Source organism: Sturnus vulgaris, chromosome 15 (genome assembly GCF_052056855.1).
Source record: "Sturnus vulgaris isolate bStuVul1 chromosome 15, bStuVul1.hap1, whole genome shotgun sequence".
In the NCBI taxonomy this organism is placed as follows: domain Eukaryota; kingdom Metazoa; phylum Chordata; class Aves; order Passeriformes; family Sturnidae; genus Sturnus; species Sturnus vulgaris.
In genome coordinates this window covers 19,317,558-19,339,894 of record NC_142257.1, presented here as the reverse complement: position 1 = coordinate 19,339,894, position 22,337 = coordinate 19,317,558, and the positions used below count along the sequence as shown (strand labels likewise).

The following is a 22,337-nucleotide window of genomic DNA, read 5'->3' as shown; positions in this document are numbered from 1 at the left end:
ATTAGTATGTTAATGTGGGGATTGAGCTGTTTATTTCTACATTGATCACTGTTAGGGCCAAGGGTAAAATAACCACTGGAGGTCTGGGCAGCAATCAAGGACAAGCATCCCCGTGGCCTGAGCTCCTTTTCCCCCTCTTTTCCCCCTCTGTGAGCTCCTTTTCCCCCCTTTTCCCATTCTGTGAGCTCCTTTTCCCCCCTTTTCCCCCTCTGTGAGCTCCTTTTCCCCCTTTTCCCCCTCTGTGAGCTCCTTTCCCCACTTTTCCCCCTCTGTGAGCTCCTTTTCCCCTTTTCCCCCTCTGTGAGCTCCTTTTCCCCCCTTTTCCTCCTCTGTGAGCTCCTTTTCCCCCCTTTTCCCCCTCTGTGAGCTCCTTTTCCCCCCTTTTCCCCCTCTGTGAGCTCCTTTTCCCCCTTTCCCCCCTCTGTGAGCTCCTTTTCCCCCTCTGTACCCTGGAGGCTTTAGTGCCCAGCTGAAGGTTTTAGCTGATCCCCAGCAGCAGCAGTTTTAGCTCACCCACACTTGCTGCCCACAGCAGTTTCTGCTCTCACCCAACAACCCAAACTCCCTGGCCAGCTGTGCCCTGCACAGTCCCCCTGGGGACAGGACGTGCCATTGAGGTGGCAAAGGCTTTAGAAGCCACCTGGAGGAGCTCTGGGGATTAAGGTTTGGCACTCCCCAGTGTCTCAGTTTTCCCAAATAAACTGTGGCTCTTGATTCTGCACTGGGACACAAAACCTGACAGTGGGAGCGAGTTCTAGAGAGGAACCACACTTAGCAAAGTTCAAATTGCATGACCAAGTTCTGCTTAATCAAGGAATGTTAATGAACTGGGGGAAAATGTTGGAATTAGAGTTGAAGATATCCCAAAGCCAAATTATCCCCTGGTTATTACATTTCCTACTCATCCTGGCACCCCAGCTTAATGACCAAATTCCCCATTGCAGACACGAGAAATTGAGAAAAGTTTGGAGATCCTTTTTGTTTCTTTTCTGAAGTGGAAGAAATTTAATGCAAACTCCCCAAAACTTTTGTAGCCCCCCCCCCCCCAATATTAGTTCCCAGTTCATTTTAAGGACAGAGAAGTACATACACCAGATAAAGTGAGGGAAAAGGATTTGATTCCTCAGCATCAAGCAGTGCACAAACCCAGCTCCAATATTTGGCACAGACTGAGCTTTCACTATTTTCCACACAGGCTTCCAATTTAGTTATAAAAAAACCACCCAAACTTTCAAAGAACAGCCTGACACAGGTCAAGGCTGGAAGTGGAACAGCTGGAGGTGAAGCCCCATGGAAAGCAGTTTGTGCCAGGATGGAAGAGAGCCCAGAGCACCTGAAGGGTTAAAAACCTCTTTTTTTTTTTTTTTTTTTTTTTTTTTGTTTCGTATCTTATGAATATGAATAAGATGTGCTGATCTCACAGGGATGTCCTGTCAATTACTACAAGTTTTTAAAAGTTGATTTAATGTTTAGAGAAATGGGATTTAGCTATGAAGTCATTGCTCCAGTGTATCTGTAATTACTTTGCAGTACTTAACTTTGATTTGTCCTCACACTAACATTGGAAATTTAATTCCAGGACACTTCTAAGACAGTGAAACAGTGACAATAGGGAAACTACCTTAACTTCAATGAGACACCAAAAAATACAAAGAGGTTTTCATATTTTCAAAAAAGATGGGATGTACTGTTAAAACCCACTGATTGAAAAGACACACTTTTTATAGGTTTGTTTTTCCAAATAAAGGTTTGTAATTCAAGAAACTCCCTTTCCAATCTTTCATTCTGTTTCCAATCTTTCCAATCTGTTTCATTCTTTGTTCCTATTTAGGACAATATCTTCATGGTGGTCCTGCAACACTGAACCAGCAAAATTGCTGCAGGTGTTGATTAAAGCCCAAAAACATTTTTAAATATACATGCCTGGTAAAAAAAAAGTCACTTTTCTCACATGACTTGATAAAAAAATGGATAAAAATCACAGCAAACTCCTCTGCTGAGATGTTCAGATCAGGTCTAAAAGCTGACTATAATGTTCATAATGAATCTACACCTGTATGTGTCCACAAATTATAAAAATCACTGGTTTAGAGGTTGTTATGTGGGGGGTTAGGAACTACTCTAGCTAAAAAAAAACTGAATTTGAAGTGCTTAAGAGAAAAATGGGTAACTTGAGAACATTTTTAAAAATTTAATTCAAAATGCATTAGACACGAGGCCATTTCCATGCCAAGGTTAAGGCACACAAAAAAACCTTTTCATTTCACAGAATTACGAAACCCTGCTTGAAAAGCTTGAACAAAAACCTCAGCTGCAGCACTGCTATTGCACAATGCTACAAATTCAATATTGTGTCCCACTTCACACCCAAACAGCAACGTGCAAATATTTGTGTGCTTCCCTGACATGTTAATGCCTGACCCTGTCATGAATAAAAGCTGAAAATGTTCCAAAGGCTCCACTTTGCACTGGGGCCTTTTTTTTTTTGCCAGGAGCTCAGGGAGGTGCAGCACAATTTAATAAAGTCTGGCCAGGGGAAAGTGCCAGTGGCCAATTAAATTTTATTAAACAGAATTCAACAGAACACAGAGACCAGAAGTGCACAGGTGAAGGTAAGGCCAACTGGAACTCTGATTTTAAGGAATAAAATAATTAGCAAAGCAGAGCTTTAAAGTTTCCTCCCAAATTTGCCCTAAAGCAGGACCAGGACAGGCCCTGAGCTCCAGGGCACAGACACACAAACCCTCAGTGTGATCTCCTCAGGCCTTTGTGCTTGCAAAGATTCCCACTCTTGATTTTATTAGGAGGTGATTGATGTGAATTCCATACACAAAGAACTGCTTTGGTGGTCTTAGCCCCAGCAATGACATTTCCAGCTTTATGTTTCAATCTGAAATCTCACATTTAAGCAGCCTATACAAAATGCTGCATTCCCAGTGAAACCTGGAAATCCTCAGTAAAAAGGGAAGATGCTTCAATGTCTTGAAGATTCAAATGTTAAGAATTTCTTAACAGCAAAGCATACAGCAGTGTGCATCCAATAAACCAATTTTGTAGCTGGGAATTTTTAGGATGGAGGTATAAAAAAAAAAACATCCTCTCAACCCTGAACTATCCAAAGTTTTCCTTCACTCTGGACTTCTCCCAGGTTACAGCACAGCCTGGTCAAAGTAGTGCCAAAATGGCCAGAAATTGTTTCTTTCAGTGGATCTGATACTGTCACACAGAAATCCTCACACTTTTGCATCCCTTAAAAAAAAAAAACCCTCACTCATTTATCCTCTAAAGCCCAGTCAATTGCTCAATTCCTGATGGAATTAGAACACCTTTGCAACCCAGGCATGGCAATATTGCAGTGCCATAATTAAGAATGACAGCATTTACATAACCCAGACTTAAGCTGTAAGTTTGATAAAATATTAAAATTACAATCCCGGAATTTTTCACTGCATTCATTTTATTTATACAAGATAATTTAGGGAATCCAAATTTATTGGTGTGTTTACAGCTTGGGAAATTCTGGTCTTAAGGTAAAAATATGCAAAAAAGGTACAACCAAATAACCTCAACCTTCCCTGTTGTTATTATATATATAAAAAAATATATTATTATATGTTATTATATTAAAAATAATACAATGTTTTTAAATTTTTAGCTATAAGAAACTCACATGCTACCCAATATTGGGGATTTCCTGGTTAGTTTCCTTTGATTTAAGCCTGGACCAACACAGTTAGTGTTTCTTTATTTCCATCACCACTTAATATTGATAATTTTCTGGGTAAGTGGTGTTATTTAAAGCCCTGTCCATGGCTGGGGGCTCAGTTTAATGCAGCCCAAGGGATGCTCTGAAAATCCAGCCTGGATTGGAGGGCAGACTGAAAAAGCCTTATGCTCCCACCTCCAACTTCATGGCAAGCTCAGATCTCAAAAATCAGCATTAACTCCACACAGACATAAAAAAACTGAGCAGTGCCACTGTTTCAAGGCCTTCAGAATTATTTGACTCTGGCAGGAACAGCAGCCAAGTCCAAATCCCTGCAGGGCTGCAGGCTGGGATTTCCTCCAGATCTTACCTGCTGCTCTTCCCAGACTGTGCCAGGCAGAGCAGTGCTGCAGCCCTGGGCTGGGAATGAGTGCCCAGGTGTGCCCAGGTGTGCCAAGGGATGTGTGAGCTCTGTGTGGGACATGCAGGGACAGTGAGAGGGCTGCAGGGACAGCCAGGCTGGCAGGGGACAGACCCTGCACCTTGTGCAGCACCGTTCATCCCTGGGGGCACAGGAGCCTCCTGCTGACCCTGCCCAGCCAGGCTGTGCCCAGGGGGGTGCCCTGTGCCCCCAGGGGGGTGCCCTGTGCCCCCAGGGGGGTGACACCACACCACTGCCATCCCCACGGCCAGCTGGGACCTCGCTGTGCCCGGGCACTCAAAGGCTGCTGGAGGTACCAACCCCACAAGACATTTCCACACTCCAGGGAGCTTCACTTGTGCATTCCAGCCCACCTGCTTCAACTTCAGCAGAACTGGACTCCCAGGTCCACAAAGTTGGTCTAGATTTAATTTACTCTTGCATTTATTTCTGTCTTTCCATGAGCTACAAATGCATAAGTGAATTTCTCAATGAGAGTGGAAAACTCATTTTAACTTGTGCAATTTTTTGGATCGTTCTTTTACTGCGATCAGATCATTCTAAAAAAATAGGTAACCAATAGCTGAGTCACAGTGCCATTAGGAAAAATCAATTTAGCCAAATTATTGCCATTCACAATAAAAACTTCTCAATGGAACAACCCTCCAACAGCCATTCGAGATCTGCACACAAGCTCTTGCATTTGGGGAAAAAACACTAAGTGAGGGATCAGGAAATTTAAAGCAAGACAAGGGAAAAGAATTGGTGAGAGAAATTCTCCTCATTACCACAGCGATGCTCTAGATAGGACACTGAACTCCCAGGAGGCTGATGGATAACGCTGTCCCACTCTGCTCCTGAAGATCAAAGGGTGTGTTTGCTACACACAGTCAATGCTACAAAAGGAATATGGGTTCAGTGGAGAGAAGATTAAATGTTTTCTTTGAATAGAATAACCATCTTACTCCATTATCATTTATTCATCAGGATAAGACTCATGAGATGCAGCAGCTCGTTTTCAAGAAGATACAAAGGACTGGGAAGAAAATCCTAAGATGTTTGCATAAGTCACTCTGAACATTACCAGAAATCATCTCAATTTTCCAAAACACACAGCATTTAGATTAGCCCTTGCTTCCTTCATGTACATACAGCCCAGCTCCCACAGCTGTGAGATGCTCCTTTCTGCACTAACATCCCCTGTGTCACACTAAAAGGCCTTTTCTAAAGCAAAACACTTTTTCCTGCTCTCCTGCAGCAGAACAGGGACTCACACACATCCCCAGCCAGCAGCTCAGGGCAAATCCTGAGTGGGGAACACAGACCCAGCACTGCCAATCACACAGGACAAACTTGCAGGGAGTCAAACACAGAGAAAAACGTGGCTGAAACTTGTGGAACACGTTAAAAGCTGTCTCAGACCCCTCTGTATGAGGTTTTCAGCTAACAATAAATCCTCCAAGAGCCAAGGCAGGGCAGAGCACTCCCAGGTTCTGATGCCTGTGGAGCCTGGGCTGCCAGGATTGCCAGGCAGGGCTACACAGGAATTGTGACACAGCCCTGAGAGCTGCCTCACTCTGCACTTTCTGAAATGGAACATTCAAAACACGGGCAAGAACAAAACCTCCAACCTGCTCAGCTCTACTGCTGCCTTCCTAGGGCTGGCTGATGTTTCCAAAAGTTAAGCAATATTAAATGACATTGAGGATCTTGATCAGCAGGAAGACTCGTTTATGCTTCCTCTTTTTTTTCCCTGCTCTGTGTATTTTAAATTATTTCCTCTTTTCAGTTTTCATCACTAAAGATGCCAAGTTCACTTCTGCCTCCCTGTTCTCTCATTTTAGAAAAAGGCACACCCTGAACAGCAAATATTCCACAGAAAGATGTTATTTTACAGTTTTAACTCCAAAGTGAGTCTGATGGGTGTGTGGAACAAATTCAACCTGATACTAAATGAGAATGCAAGAAAGGTGTCAGTCTAAGGTTAGTAAGTATTTCCCTTAGATTCTCTCTCTGGTTGATTTTAAAGAGTCACACTAAAACAGACTTCTCCACCCTAACCAAATAAAATTCAACTACTCAAAAAATCAAACCAGGAAACAACAGTGCCCTTTGCACAAGCAATTCATTATAAAAGTACTTATCAATTAAATTCAAATATAACTTTGGCACAAAATACCACACCAGCAAAACAAACGCAGAACGAAAACCATGCATGAGATCAAGAGCACCTACAGGAATTTCTGCTACAGGAGCTTAAAAACAGAGGCCTGGCCATCCACTGCAGGAACTGCCCACAAAGCAGAACACACAAGGCTGAGCATCAGTGCTGATACAGCACTCCAGGTACGTTGGTTCACAGTGACTTCAGAAATAAGCTGCAAGTCCATCAAAGCACCGACTTCCAGTAAAGCTGGCACTGGCACCTGCAGCTCTCCCACTCACACCAGGTATGATACTGAACTTATAGAACTTTATTTTCCTGCCAGCCAGGGACCCAGCTTGCCTTCCTGAGGCACACAAACACCTTCCAAACCCAGCTCCAAGATAACCTGTTGTATCCTTTTGCAAGCATCCCAAACCTCAGAGGAATGGGACTCCAAGTACAATCGCTCTCCCTTACTGTGAAATAAACCCACTGTCACTGTGAGGCTCCTCCTGCCACCCCTGCCCTACACCTGTCCCAAAACAGCTGGGGCCAGAGTTTCACACTGACAGCTCAGGAAGGGTTTGGGACACCCATCCAAGTGCTGCCACAACACAGTCTCAAATGGCATTTCAGCAGGAAAAGCTACAGGAAACTGTCCTAGGAATAACCAGAGAAGTTCTCTCCAGTTCTGATGGACCCATCAGAGGACAGGGACAGAACCCAGAGCTGGCACCTCCCTGAACTCCACGGGGAGCCCAGGGCAGTCACTGGCAAGGCTGCTCTCCCGTTGCAGCAGCAGGATGGGGCAGCCAATGGCTCCATGCCCGTTCTGCACACACACGAGCTCTCCTCGTGTTCCCAGGCCTGTGCTCCACAGCAGCCTGGCAATTCCCTCCAGGACTGCTGCTGCATTTCCTGCCGTGCCCTGGCTGCCTGATCCCTGTGCCCTAACACTTGGGGGACACGAAGCAGTTCAAGCCAGAGACTCAATGTGCAGACAAACTCATCTAAGCAGAAGCAGCAAGATAGAGTACAGGGTGACTTCTTACCTGAAACTTTGTTTCTGGGCTTCAGATCCACCAATCCAGAATGAAAGGGGATTCGAATGGGTTTTCCTTCTCAGACTTGTCTGTTAAAAGAGAGCAGCCAATCATCTTCAGCTTGGTGTATCTACTTCTTTCTTGAACGAAATCCCAATTACTGCTAATGCTGTTAGAGACAAGGCAGCCCAGGCACCTGCCCAGCCCGGGCCCGACTACGTTAGTGGGGTCGTCGGATTGGTGGATCTAAGACAGAGAAACGCATTTACAGACAAGAGACTGCTCCTTCCCTTACCCTGCCTCACCCAAACAAGTGTTTTGGGGCACAGCTCGCTTTGCTAAGATTAAGGAAGATGAGAAGAAACTACAAAGCAAATAACAAAGCAAGTCCTAAAGATTCAACCAGCAGCTCACAGCTCGCAGGCCTCCTCCATGAACGCAGGTTTCCACAACAGCTCGACACAGTTCTCCTGGTCTGCCACAAACAGCCTCTAAAGCACTTCACTGCAATGATTATTTCCCTGTTTCCAGGCTCAAAATGACCTCATTTGCCTTACACGTCTGCAGCACAAAGATGGAGTTGTCAAGACACTCCTGATCTGAACAACAGCACTGAATTCAGTACACTGGCAGCGCTGCTGAGTCTCTGGAAAACAATCTCGAAGCAGAGGAGAGTAAGGCACTGTTGGGACAAGGAGCAGTCACCTCTTGCTAAGCAGGGAGATGAAAGGCCTCAGGCAGTCCTGCCAGCAGCACGGTCAGAGTGTGACTACTTTAAAGCAGCTGCAACAGTGACACCCCAGAGAACATGGGGTCTGCACAAAACTCACACTCCACTGCAACAGAAAGCTCAGCCCAGACACCAAACCGTGCAACTTCCACCAAGAGCTCCAAAAACTTTGGGCCGTGGCCTCCAGAGCTTCCCCCAGCAGCAGTGAGAACAAAAACATCCCCAGAGGACACATCACCACCCCCTGTGCTCTGCAGCCCCTCCAGAGAGCTGAACCTCCACGGCTGTGCCCCACGCCTCAAGCTCCAGCAGCTCACAGAAGGAGGGAGAAACTGTGCCAAGAAACCATCTCCACGAGAGCAGGACTGTCCCACAGCTCCCCAAAAAAAGGAGCATCTCCATTCGTGGTGGGGGCATTTCCTGCTTTCCACCACTGGCACTGGTCAGTCCCAGGGCAGCATGTCAAGGACAAAGCTGTGCTCTAGGCTCAGTACCATGTCCAATGCATGATTTTGAAGGCTGCCAAGGAAAGTGCTAGGATGTCAAGGCATATGACTCAGAATTTTCAGAGTACAATATAGCTCAGCAAGAAGCCAGCTATCAAATTATATAAATGCACCGATTTGCTAAGTCACTGCAGAGCCAGCAGGGTGCTGGAAGGAGAGGCACTTCTCCATGAAGCCAAACCTTAGCATTATTTGCAAGTGTAACAGCACAGGTCTGATTTTTGTCTCCAGAAGGACCGGTGTGCTGGAGACAGCCTGAATAACAAGTTTCCCTGGCTAGTCCTCCCCTGCCCTAAGAGAATTACCAACGAGATTCTCTATCAAGTCCAAGCTGGAACTTACTAAGTTTTGCAAATTTGAGTATAGATTTTCAAAGAGCTTTAGGCATTTTTGTCTGAAAACCAAAAATTGGCTTCACTGCAAAGACTTGAAAACAGCCACATCATGCAAACCATGCTGAAATACAACCTCACACCTCTCAAAAAGGCAAACAGTGCACACTGGCACAACTTTTTTTTTGTACCAAAACTCCACATTCAAGAACTCCTCAGCAGAATGAAACTCGGAGCAAACTTGCAACACTGAATATAGATATATATATTTTTATATATACATAGTGATTCTCCTCTTCTCCTCTAAGTCAATGAGCAAACCAAAATTCTGTAGTGTTGCCAACATCTTGAAGTTGACCCAAAAAGCTTTTTTTGCCATTTTACCCAGAAAACACATCACTCCTTATTCCTAGCAAGTAGGTCCCTACCTACATCTTACAAATTTCCATCTGTATTCATCCTCCCAATGGGCCCAGGAAGCTGAACTACTCTTTGATCCCAAACAAAACTGTTCATTTCCTGGGCTGGAAGTACAAGGATGCAAGTCCTGCGGGGATGGGGATTAACAAAGCACCAAAGAAACAACATGCTTTCAAACGTTCCCCTTGTTAATTTAGGCTGCATGAGAAGCAAATGAAGTTTTCAGCAAGAGTCAGTGCTTTTCGTTGTTAAAACACCAATGGCATTGTGTTATTTCTGCATTATCTGCCCTGGGTCGTGCATTGCTCACATTGGGAAATGTGTGGAAGTGGTACAGGAAAACGGAGTAGGCTGTCAGATGTCACACCACTGAGCTCATAAATACATCAATAAACTGGGGAAGGAAGGGATTTTCCAGAAAAAGTGGATTTTCTGTGAATAATGATGCCATAAAAATCAAACCACGAAATCAGATTATGTAACAACATAAACAGTGGCATTCGATAAAGAAGACGTCGCCCAAGGAAAAAGCTGCAAGGAAAAGCTTGTTAGCCATCAGCATTAATTTAAACAACTCAGTCAATATTCCCATTTCCCTTCAATTCATTTTCTGCCCTGCAACAAAACAAATTCCTTGTCACGGAGCAGCCCTCTCACAAGCACGGTCTCTTGTTCTCTCCCACACATCATTCCTCTCGCATTGGCACATTTGCTGCAACATCCATTTCATCGGAGAGCCATCAGCAATCTCCCAGAGCACAGCACACGGCACAGGCACCCTGAGCTGCCCAGGGACAGGCAAAGGGAAATGCCACAGCACCTCCAAACTGCTCGGCAATGAAGCAGCACACCCAGACACACGGCAGGCTCACCAACGGCAGCAGAGGTGCTGCACAAAACTTGGCACGAAATGAAAAGGTCCATCCACCCTTCAAAGAGCACTCCCAGGTCTCTCTGAGGGTACAGCTTGGAACGAGGCAGTTGTTTTGCTGTGATGCTGCTCACAACACTCCTCAGTGACCCAAATCTTCGCAGTGCTCACAGCTCTGGATCCTGAGGGACACAGCAAAGGCAGCCAGGCTCTTCAAAGCAGCAAGCCCAGAGCACGGAGACAGGGCAGCTGCACCCAGAGCAGCTGCTGCAGAGACAGGGGTTCATTCCACAGGACACCTGCACTGGGATTTACTCCACGGAGCCCAAAGCTGCCCGCTCACACTCACCCAGAGGAGCCCTGCACGTGTTCCAGGCTGCAGGGAACTTCCTCTGCTGCACCTCACCAGCTCAGCACGGGGCAGAGCTTGGAGAACTTTGTCATGTTGGAAAATGTAACTGCACCGTGAGGTGAGAAATCTCTGAGTCTCCAATGAGATTTAAAAAGTCTCTGGTGAAACATCAGGACTGTCTTCCCCAAGATTTGGTAACTTCAATTTATTAAGAACCAAAACAATTTAGTTTCACAAGTTCCCCACAACTGGCACATCTGCAGCTTTCCTTCACGTGAATAAACTGATGGCTGCTGCCACCATCACCACAAACCTCAGATAACTTTCCTTTACACACTTCTGCATCTTTGCAGCCTCCTTCCCTCTGCCATCTCATTTCTCCCATCAGGCCATTGCTCCAGCTAACCCTTCCCAAAAGGCAAAGCTCTGCACACTCTTTGTCCACTTCTCTCCTTCCACCACTCCTCTGGCTCTGAGTGCAGTTGCCTTGCTCTAATTCGTGTTCTTCAGCTCTTCCTTCCCATTTTCTGCACCACTGCCAAAGTCTCAGCAATCTCTTCTCTTCAGATGTGCATCCTTCCCCTGTGAGGCACCCTCTGAACCACGACTGTCACTCGGAGAGCCTGGCAGCAGCACACACCTCACATCCCCTGCCCCAAGGCTCACCCCAGGGCTGTGCCTTGCTCACATCCCTCCCACCACCACCCCTTCAGCTCTTTGCTCCAGCCACTGCCTTTTCCCCGTGCACGAAACCCTGCATGCTTCACTGTCCAACAGCAGCCCCCAGCTCTGCTCATTTAGCTGCTGAGGATTAACAAGAGACACCAGCAAAGCAAACAGATCGTTATCCTGCTGAAGAAAGCACATCTAGGTTACACACAGGTTTACAAATGCCTTACTAACACTCCATCTACTCCCAGGCTTCAATGAAGAAGCAGTCCCAGTTCAGCTAGAACAGTACCTCCTTTGTTTCAGCTGCAAAGATCATCATTGCCTGCTTCTGTGTCGCTACAAAAGTCAACTCTTTGAAGGATTCCTCTAAGAATATGTGGGGGGAAAAAAATCCCACAAATCCAACTGCCTGCTTGGCTTGCAATGACTAAGGGAAGAAAAAAGCCAGAGCACTATAGCCCTACTGAGATATATATATATATAGATAGATATATAAAGCAGCTGTATTTTAGCTCCCAAGCAGAATGCTGGGATTTATTTTGCACTTTAAGTTTTAAATAGTTTGGGGGCACAACCATCTGCAGTTGCAGTAACCCAAGGAACTTCAGGTAGCCCTGGAGTGACTCACAGCAGGAGCTGTGTGAAACATTTCCTTCTCAGACTGGCACCTCTGAATTGAACACCTCCACCTCACATCAAAGTCCTGCCAGGAGAAACAGAAAGACTTTTGGCAAGATATTAAATTATAATTCTTCATTTATTATTTACTGAGGTACTTAAACACTGGATGCTTTAATGAGAGCCAGAGAAAGGCATTCTAGACACTGCAGGCCGTGTGCTAGGAATATTATTTCTATATATATATATAACTTCAAGATACAAATGATAGCAGTGTGGACAAGTGCTTGCCCATTTTATTCCCAGACATGGCCTTTCCCAAACCTTTTCATGCTCCTACCACAGAGCAGTGAGTGCAGAATTGAACCTGCCAGCACAGGGCCCCGTGTTTGGAGAGCAGCTCGGGCAGCAAGGCTGCAGTTAAACACGAGGGTCATAAGCTCAGTGAGGGGGACAATTTCCCCACAGCTGGATTCTGGCTCAGGAGCCATCTCCCATGGGTGGCTGCAGGGGCCTGGGAGCAGCAGATTTATTTTGTTTTGCCGTCCACATCTCCTGCTGCACGCAGTTCACCCCATCAATGTATAAAAAGCCCCCCAAACTACTCACCACCCTGATGTATTCTGTAACAACCACCTCAGTACAACCTGAGCAGCCAACCCACCCACTGGGAAAGCTGCTGGTAACAATAAAGAACAATTATGGGAAGCTTCCTGGGAAAATGAAGAACACGAGGCTTTTAGCAGGTATTGAAAGAAAAAGCAAATCACAGGGCTGAGGCAACTGAGCACAGATTTTATACACAACTCAGATCTGCAGGTAACAAAACTTTTATCACAAAGCATTGCTGTTGGTTCTTTAAAAGAGCAAAAAGGTCACAATTATCTAATTTCACTGAGAAAAACAAAACCAGGGGCAGAAAGAGCCCTTTCAGTGACTGAGGCTGGCCTCCATCTGTTCTGGATTACTTGCTCAGTGCCCATGCTCACACCCAGCACTCCCCTGAGCCAGGAGCCTCAGCCTGGGCATCCCAGGGAGTCCCAGTTCACCCCGGGGGTGTCTGACCCCTGCAGTGGGCACCACCTGCACATGGAATGGCATCACCCAAGGCTCATCCCCCTGGGAATGAGAGCAGCACAGGAACCCTGCAGCTGGTCCTGAGGGACACAGGGCTTGGGAACACTCACTGACACTTCACACAGCAAACCAAAGTTGTCACTCTGAAACCTTCAAATGTTTCTCTGAGATTCCAGCCTTAAAAATAGAGCAGTATTATTTGCATGAGTGATTTTCCTTTAAATAAATGCAAATGATCTATCAATGGAAAGCACAGTTCTGAAACTTACATGTAATTAACATGTTGACACATTTCCTCTTGTTTATCAACCTCCCAGAATTACACTGTATTTGCTCCTCAGAACTTTCACATCACACATTCCCTCCTGTATTTACTACAGATTCATCCCTGGCACTGGAGAGACTGAGCAGAAGTTCACCAAACTCCATCTCCCTGATGAAAGATTAAATATCTGCTCACAGGAATGTGGAACACTCTTACAGAGAGCAGGATCCCCCCAAGTCTGCCAGGTTTGGGATGGTTCCCACAGCACTGGCTCCCACATTGCCAGGTCACACAGAAATCCCCAACAGCTCCTGCCCTGTGGATTCAAACAAATCTCCTGGAGAATCTTCCCTTCTGCACCACACCAGAAGGCAAAACCTCCACGTCTGCACTCAGCAATGATCTTCAATGATTTTAGGGAAACATCTCCAAACACAAGTGATCCTGTGCAAGCCTCCACTGAGGTTAACATTCAATTCAACTACATTGTACAGAACACCATTTTCTCTTGGAAACTACAGAATTAATTGTTCATCTTATTCGATTTTTATATTTACCCGTTTCTTGTGAAAGAGAGAAGAGTGTATTTCTAAAACCTCCTACTACATACTAAAACTCCTACTAACCCCACTGATATTTGCATGGATTAGCACATTTCCCAGCTCCAGCAAGTGCAGGATACAGCACTCACCAGCAGAATCCCATTTGCTTCCTCCTGATACAACCTAGCCACAAAGAGGAGATGCTAAAATGGGAGAGCACTGGAAAAAAACACAAAAAAGTGGGGGTTTCTCAAAGTTCAGGGAGCCAAACCTTCCAGCTCCAAGTGCTATTTGAGCACCTCCCAGAACCCAAAGCTGAGGAGTGTGTTGGGGACTGTTCCAGGAGGGAAGGAGCCACCAGAGCACATTTCCCACCTCGGGAATTTCGGAGGGATCTCTGGGCAGCTGGTCCTGAGCAGGATCCACAGGGCTGGCCCAGCTTTGTCCCCCTGCTCAGGGCACTGATGGCTCTGATGTCCCCCAGGACAAGTGCGAGGTCACAGGAAGGGTTTTAAGCCCCTGCCCCCAGTGATCAGTACAATTCATGAAAGGTACACAAAGGCTTTGTAAGTTTCCCCTTTCTCTTTTTCATTCTATTTCTGCTTTTCGAGACCAGATGGCACATTAAAAGGAAGTTTCATATTTTCTGGATCAGGTAGCTCAGCAACAACTCCACTGGCTAAAAAACCCATTTATGTCTCCACTGAACCCAGCTCACTTTCACAGTACCTTAAAGGGAAAATTATTTGCATTTTGGCCATCAGTTCTGGAGAACTGAGTGAAATTTCGTACGTGAGAGCAAATTAGGCTTAGAAGAAAGCGCAATTATGCTTATAACAAATAAATTAGAAGATATTTACCGATTACTAATCTCTCTCAGCTCCTAATTTAATTTATTCGTGCCCAAAGGCAGTAAAACGAGGGGCCTCTGATATTTGCTTATAGAGACCTAATTTGCTTATATAAAAAAAAAAAAACAAAAAACCAACAGCTCTTTCTACTGCTCCCACCTGGCTGCCTCTCCACTACCGCGAATTTAGCGGCGTAAGCGCTAATTAGGGGTCTAACCAATACAGCAATTAGGTCTCGTTAGGTAATTCCGCGTGTGCGGAGCTGCAGCACCGGCGCTGCCCCGGAGCCCCGAGCGGCGGGGCCCGATCCGGCCCCGGGGGAACGGGGAGGGGCTGGATCCGGACCCCCCCGCCCGGGCCGTTTCGCTTTCGGTTCAGCTGCCGCGAGGTTTCATTGTTGTTATTTATTTATTTTCAATGAAACGGAGGCGCTCGTGGCGCCCCGGGCGGGCCGCGGGGCGGCGGCGGAGGCGGGAGGGAGCGGATGGCCCCGCGGGGGCAGCGCTGCCGGGCCGGGGCAGCGCGGGCTCGGCTCGGAGCCTGCGGCGGGAGCGGCGCCGGAGCCCGCGGGCCGGGCACGCCGGCGGGGCCTGAGCCGGGGCGCCGGGAGGGGCGGGACGGTGTGCGCGGGGGCCGGGGGTCACTCACCATGAGCTCGATGGTCTTGTCCTCGATGACCGAGTCGGGCTCCATCGCGGCGGCCGCCCTGCTCCGCTCCGCCCGCCCGGCCCGGCCCCGGCCCGGCCCCGCCGCCGCCGCCGCCGCCGCCGCCCCGCGCCCGCCAGGCCCCGCCGCGGCCCGCCCGCCCCCGCCGCGCGCACGCGCAAACGCACGCGCGCTGCGCCCGCCGCGACGTCACGGAGCGCGCGCGGAAGGGGCGTGGCCCCGGAGCCCCTGGCCCCGCCCCCAAGGGAGCCCCACGCTGCCCATTGGGCGCGGGCGGCGCGCGGGGGATGCCGGGAGCGGCGCGAGACCCGTGATGGGGCGTGGGGAGGGGCCCCACACGGGAACGGGAATGGGAATAGAGAATGGGAATAGAGAATGGGAATAGAGAATGGGACCGGGACCGGGACGGGGATCGGGACCGGGACCGGGATCGGGATCGGGATCCGGATCCGGTGCGACAGCGAGCGCCTCGGTGGGGTGGTGGAAGCTCCCGGGGCAGAACCGTGCGGGAAGGGCCGAGGCCGAGGCCGGGTTTGGTGCTGGACACCCGCGGATCGAAAGCTTGGAAAGCGCCTTTGAGGCTCCCCCGTGGCCTGGCTCGGGTGCCCAGAGCAGCTGGGGCTGCCCCCGGAGCCCTGGCAGTGCCCATTGGGGCTGGGAGCAGCTGGGACAGTGGGAGGTGTCCCTGCCTGAAGGGGTGGCACTGGATGGGCTTTAATGTCCCTTCCAGCCCAAACCAGTCTGGGATTTCGTTATACATGAGATGGCCCTGCATGTTTACTTATAAACAATTCTATTTAATAAATGGTAATCTGTGCCATAGGCCTGGTCTTGCTGGCACCACTGGACATTTCCATGCACCTGATCTCTACCCTTGGACAAGAGCAGCTTTTTCAGCCTTTAGGGTCTGGATCCTGCTGGCAAACTGTGCCAGTGCCACAGCAGCCACGGAGAATCCAGGAGCCATCCAGAGCTGGGCTGCTTTGGGGACCAAGGACACTCAGGCTGCCCTCTGAGCACACAGCAGGGACCAACTGCAGCTGTAGGCACTGGGAGTTGGGATCAAAACTGCCCTGGGCAGCCTGGTGTGACAGCACAGCACTGGGCTTGCCATGAAAATGGACCCAGAGCTTCCTGCTAAGCATTTTTTTTCTGTTACTTTTTCAAATCTCTGCCAAATGGTGAAGAGATGAAGGATGAAAAAATGGAAATGGTGCAAAGTCCTTTTTTAGTGACAGCTCACCTGCCCCACAGGACACTGGTGTCAGCAGAAATGTCCTTCATCCACTCCACATCACTTAGAACAATACTTACCATGAGGTCTGGACAGAGCATTTAGAAGGTAAAGCAAGAGCTGAAAGTGTCCCTCCCCACCAAACCCCTGCTGCTGCTCACAGCCTGGGGGTGACAATTTGATGTGCCCCAAAAGCTGCCCCATTTCCATTCCTGGAGACAAAGACAAACCCAAAGATGCCACTGCCCCAAAGTCCCTCTGAGTGGGGCCACAAACCCAGACCCACACAGGGGTGCCCACACTGGCACTGCCCCTCACCCTGGCACCCCACTGCCATGGGAAATCCATCCTTTTCCTGCCAAACCTGAGCTGGAGCCTCCCCAGCTCCCATCACAGCCCCCAAGCCCCCTTCACAGAGCTGTCACTGAGGAGGGTGGGACAAAATCCAGCTCTGTTCTGCTGTCCCTGGATCAGCCCTTGGCTCTGGACATCAACCAAGGCAGCAGAGATTTGTTTGGGACACCAAAGCTAAAAATCAGCATGTCTCAGTCTAAATATACCCAGGGCAGGGATTTGCTGACAGCACAATGCTCCTGGAGCTTTCCACAGCACAGCCTGGAGTTCTGAGCATGGGAAGGATTCCCAGGGCAGAGGAAACGAGGAGAAAATGAAAAAGAGAAAAAAGGGGGGAATATCTTCCATTAATTTGGACAAAGGGTAAATCAGTGTTGCCATCCAAGGGTTCCTGCACCACAGCAATGGATGTTGCACATCGGGATGGGTCTCACTCTGGCACGAGTGAGATGGAATTGGAGTTCCTGTAATCAGCTCTTAATGGTGTGGTAAAAGTAATTCCTATTATGTGAGAGACAGAAAAACATAGATATTAATTAAGGAAAGCATTATAAAAACATCAAATGTTTTACCTTTAGTGTGGAACACCAAGGAAAGCAAGAGTGGGGATGTCAATCCCTGTACCTGTAAATTAAAATTGCTTCTGACCAACTCACGACTTAAGACCTCATGAAGACTCAGCAACGTGTCCAAGGCATAATAAGATGAAAAAACAGGTTTTGATAAATTTATTCCGAGATAGAAACTCCCTGGGAAAGAGTCAATGCTAGGAGGAGGGGCTGGAGAATCCCTGAGGGATCTGGGAAGGGGCTGGAGAATCCCTGAGGGAGCTGGGAAGGGGCTGGAGAATTCCTGAGGGAGCTGGGAAGGGGCTGGAGAATCCCTGAGGGAGCTGGGAAGGGGCTGGAGAATCCCTGAGGGATCTGGGAAGGGGCTCAGCCTGGAGAAAAGGAGGCTCAGGGGGGCCCTTGTGGCTCTGCACAACTCCCTGACAGGAGGGGACAGCCGGGGGGATTTGGGATCTGGGAACAGGGAACAGGGACAGGAGGAGAGGGAACGGCCTCAGGCTGGGCCAGGGGAGCTCAGGGTGGATTTTAGGGAAAATTTCCCCATGGAAAGGGTGGGCAGGGATTGGAAGTGCCCAGGGAGGGTTGGATCCCCATCCCTGGAGGTGTCACCTGGAGGTGGCACTGAGTGCTCTGGGGACAAGGTGGGGATGGGGCACAGCTGGGACTCGATCTTGGAGGGTTTTTCCCCCCTCAATGATTCCCTGATTCAAGGACAATATTCCCGAGCATACCTGGCTGCAGGGATTTGAGGAGCAGTCTCTGGGTGTGCCCTGCTCAGCCAGGGCTGTGCCAGTGGCTCCGGCTGTGTGACAGATGTGTCACACATCTGCACAGCAGCCACGTGGGGACACAGCTGCTAATTAGTGCTAATGAGGCCCCGGTGGGACAGCTCCAGTCCAAGAGAACTTGCTCTGCCAGTTTTCCTGTGAGGATGAGGATGGGGGGGAAGTGGAAGGGAAAGTCTCACCGACCCGGACCTGGAGATGTCTCCGTGCTGAGCACCAGGGCAGGGATTCCCTGAGGGTCACCTCAGCCTTGCTGTATCCAAGCAAAATAAATTCTGTGCTCAGAAAATCCTGGAAACCCCCATCCCCCTGTGCTGACCACTGAACTCATCACTTCAGCCCAAGGTTTCTGTCCCTGCAGTGTCCCAGGGAAGGATTTGCTCCCTGCTCCTCCCCACCTCTGTTCCCACACAGGCTCTGGCTGTGTCTGTGCCCTGGCACCACCTGGGCAGGATTTTGGGGGTGACACCGTTTGGTTTTGTCTCACTAAATCCCTTCAGGATAATGCTGAACTGTTTCTCCTCACACCCTCCCACACTGGGCTGTGCTGGAGCTGCCAAGGTTCCCCACAGCACCAGGGTCCTGCCAGAGCCACTGCCCCTCGTACCCCCACAGGCTGTGGGGACACAGCAGCTCGGGGGCCCCTGGACATCCTGGCAGCCTCGGCCAAGGATCTCAGGGTTCCCCACCCCAAGCAAGTCCTGGAGTCCGAGGGCAGGGCAGCAAAGCATCAAAACAGCAAAGCAGCCAGGCAGGGAAGCTCAGCTGTGAGGATCCCTTAGCCAGGGAGGAAGGGTTTGTGCCAGGGTGGCAACCTGGTGGCCAAACAGGTGAAGCAGCTTCTCAGGAAACTCCTGCCCTGGCACTGGAAAGGAGAAACTAGGGGTGAGCAACAGCTTTTGTCTCTGGAGGTTCCTGGGGTGGAAGGGGACAGCCCCACACAAGGGACAGTCACTCACCTGGAGTCACAGAGATCCTTCAGCAGCTCCTGCCTCCATCCCAGCTCTCCAAGAGCTGCCACCAGGGCAGAGCTGCACACAGGGCACAGCCAATGGGGACACCTGGGGACAGAAACGGGGGACAACTGACCCCAAAAAGGGGCTCAGTGAGATGAGCGAGGAGCCCAGAGCCAGCCCACATAGCAGTGACCATGGGACACCTGCACAGAGGGGACAGACGGGGGGCTGTGACACAGCAGTGACAGGGCAGGGGCACAGCAGTGACAGGGCAGTGACAGGACAGTGGCACAGCAGTGACACAGCAGTGGCAGGACAGCCATATGTGACCCCCCAGCCCGGGCAGGGCTCTCCCACCTCACCCATTGCCAGCTCAGCCCTGCAGCAGCTCCAGGTCACCTCCTCATCTCACTCCTTGCAGCAGCCAGGACCTGCCCTTTGATTTATTTCAGCACCGACAGCGATTCAAAAGTGTTGGAAGTGCAATTTTTCACCAGGGACTAAAAATAGCTCAGTGAAATTCCAGAGCTGCCTCCAGCGCCCCGGCCGGGCGGGACAATGGCATTTGTAACCCACGAGTGACAACGGCACAGGCCGAGCTCCAGCTCCCGAAATAACAACTCAGAAAGGGCAAATTCTGGCTTTAATTACAGCCAGACAAAAAGGAGGTTTAGCAGAGCATTATCAGAATATCTGAGCTGCTGGAAACAGAGTGGGGAATGCTGAGGGAGAGGGGTGGCCTCACCCCAAATTTCAGCTATTCCCGAGGGGGGGGCACACACAGCCGGTGCTTTCAGAGGAGCTGAAGCTTTTGGCACAAGGGAAAATCCCTTCAGGCTCCACAAGGAGCTGATGATGCAGGACAAGGAGCCTCCAGCCCCCATCCAAACCCTGTGCACACAGGGATGGGGACTCTGAGCCTCCCCAGCACACACAGGAACAGCTCCATGTGACATCCTGGAAGTGACTCTTTTCTCTCACTTCCAGATAATCAAGATTGGATCTCTTCTGGGGAAATAATTATTCCCCAGCAGAAAGCCACCCATCCTGCCCAGCTTCCAAACCTGCTGGAAGTGCCCAAACACTGAAATCCCTTCCCAATCCCAGCAGCAATGCCATGTGCTGGAGGCTCCTGGATGGGAACCTGCCAGGTGATGCCCACCTTTAGAGGGCAGGGAGAACCCACCTGATGCTCTGCAATATTCGGTGTGAAAAAAGACACTTGTGGATACAGAGCAACCCCAGTGCACCTGGAACAAAAGCAGAGCTGCTTTCTGAAGGGTGAAAGGGACCCAGTGACCTGATCCTGGCAGCTGAAAGGAAGGAAAATCACACCACGTCCCTCTCCAGGGGCCTCATCCTTCCATGGATGCTGCTGGGAGAGTTCCAGATGCCAGGGGCACCCAGCACACCCAGGGCAGCTGTGCTCTCATTGACAGTGCAGGGGAAGGGCCAGGAACCAGCCAGGATCCATGAGGAAGGAAAGGGCAGAGGAAGGAAAAAGCAGAGGAAGGAAAGAGAAGAGGAAGGAAAGGGCAGAGGAAGGAAAGGGCAGAGGAAAGAAAGAGCAGCTCCCAAGCACGGCTGTGACAGCAGAGGAGAGCTCTGGGCATCCCCCACAGCAGCCAGGCCTCGCTGCTCCTGCTTCCTCTTGGAATGCACAGCTGGAAAGCAGAAACCAGGCTTGGTGCTGCCAGTAAAGGGTCAGCTGAGAAATATTTGGGATTTTATTAAACAATGCACACCCACGTGCCTGGCTGCACCAAGTGGGGAGACTGCAGGAGCAGCTTCCCCTGATTGCACCAACTTAAGGGATCATTTTTGTATTTTTAATTTAGTGCTGAGCTCAGCTCGATGCCTTTACCTACACCACGAGCTGAACAACATCACTTTTGTGTACCTGGGTCACAGACAGTGTGAGATTTGTGCATCATTTTCATGTCTCCTCCAGCAGAAACCTCCCATGTCCAAAATTTGGGAATCCAGAGAAGGGAGAACAAGCCAGGCTGTCCCTCCTGCCACAGCTGAGAGCAGATTGTGTGAGGCAGAGCACAAACGTGGAAATCTCAGCCAGCAATAACTGCACAAGCCCGAGTGTGACAGCCAGGGGCCAAGAGCCTCACACCCAGATCCTGCTGCTCCCCTGGAAGGTGGAGGCTCAGGGAATCTCAGCCCAGCAACACCTGCTGAGGGCATTGAAAACATCCTTTAAAAGGCCTGAGAGCAATGATGTCCCTCCCAAACTGCCTGCCCAGCTGGGGGCCGGCCAGGGACACTCCTGGGTTGGCCACAGGAGAAGCCACAGCTCAGGGCAGCCCAGGGAGCCAGGACATTTCTGAATGGGTTGAACTGGCCCCAAGAGGCAGAGCAGGAAGACATTTCTTAAAAAGCTTTCTAAAAAAACTCCCTGGGGCTCTGGGATGGGGATGTCAAGGGCAGGGTGCTGCAGGCTGTCCTTGCTCTGCCTCAGGTGTTCAGGTACCCCAGGTAACACTCTGAGCACCTGCCCTTGGCCTTTGGAATCTTTCCTGGATTTCTCCCTCCTTCTCAGTTTTAAGTCCAGCTTTAAGCTCCAGCTTCAAGGAGCAACTGAGTGTGCTGGAGAGACACAGAATCATGGAATCACTGAGATTGGAAAATCCCTCCCAGCCCATGGAGTCCCAGCTGTGCCCATCCCCACCTTGTCCCCAGAGCACTCGGTGCCACCTCCAGGTGACACCTCCAGGGATGGGGATCCAACCCTCCCTGGGCACTTCCAATCCCTGACCACCCTTTCCATGGGGAAATTTTCCCTAAAATCCACCCTGAGCTTCCCTGGCCCAGCCTGAGGCCGTTCCCTCTCCTCCTGTCCCTGTTCCCAGATCCCAAATCCCCCCGGCTGTCCCCTCCTGTCAGGGAGTTGTGCAGAGCCACAAGGGCCCCCCTGAGCCTCCTTTTCTCCAGGCTGAGCCCCTTCCCAGCTCCCTCAGGAATTCTCCAGCCCCTTCCCAGCTCCCTCAGCCTCTCCTGGGGCTCCAGCCCCATTCCCTGCCCTGGACACATCCCAGCCCCTCGCTGTCCTTGCTGAGGGGCCAGAACCGGGCACAGCCCTCAGGGGCCTCAGCACAGGGGGAAAGATCCAGAAACACAAACTGAGCTGTGAAAGAGCTGCCTCCGACCTCCAGCTCTGAAGCTGGCACGGAGCTGAGAGCAAAAAGCAGGAATTTCCTGGACTAGAGAAA

At 49.9% G+C, this 22,337-nt stretch overlaps 1 protein-coding gene across 6 annotated transcripts in view; it reads right to left on the bottom strand.

Moving 5' to 3' along the window:
- Positions 1–15,341, bottom strand: part of FBXW11 (F-box and WD repeat domain containing 11) — a 57,207-nt gene extending 41,866 nt beyond the window's left edge. For 2 of the 6 annotated variants that reach the window (XM_088173979.1, XM_088173983.1), the window contains exons 1-3: positions 15,201–15,341; positions 7,326–7,405; positions 4,916–5,023 (exon numbers count right to left, since the gene is read on the bottom strand). Coding sequence is in view for 2 of the 6 variants with exons in the window: in XM_088173981.1 (XP_088030107.1) it covers positions 15,201–15,245 (45 nt within the window). In the remaining 4 variants the exon portion in view is untranslated. The remainder of the gene's footprint in view (positions 1–4,915; positions 5,024–7,325; positions 7,406–15,200) is intronic. The other 4 variants (XM_088173980.1, XM_088173982.1, XM_088173981.1 and 1 more) reach the window with 3 other exon arrangements.
- Between the last annotated feature and the right edge of the window lie 6,996 nt (positions 15,342–22,337).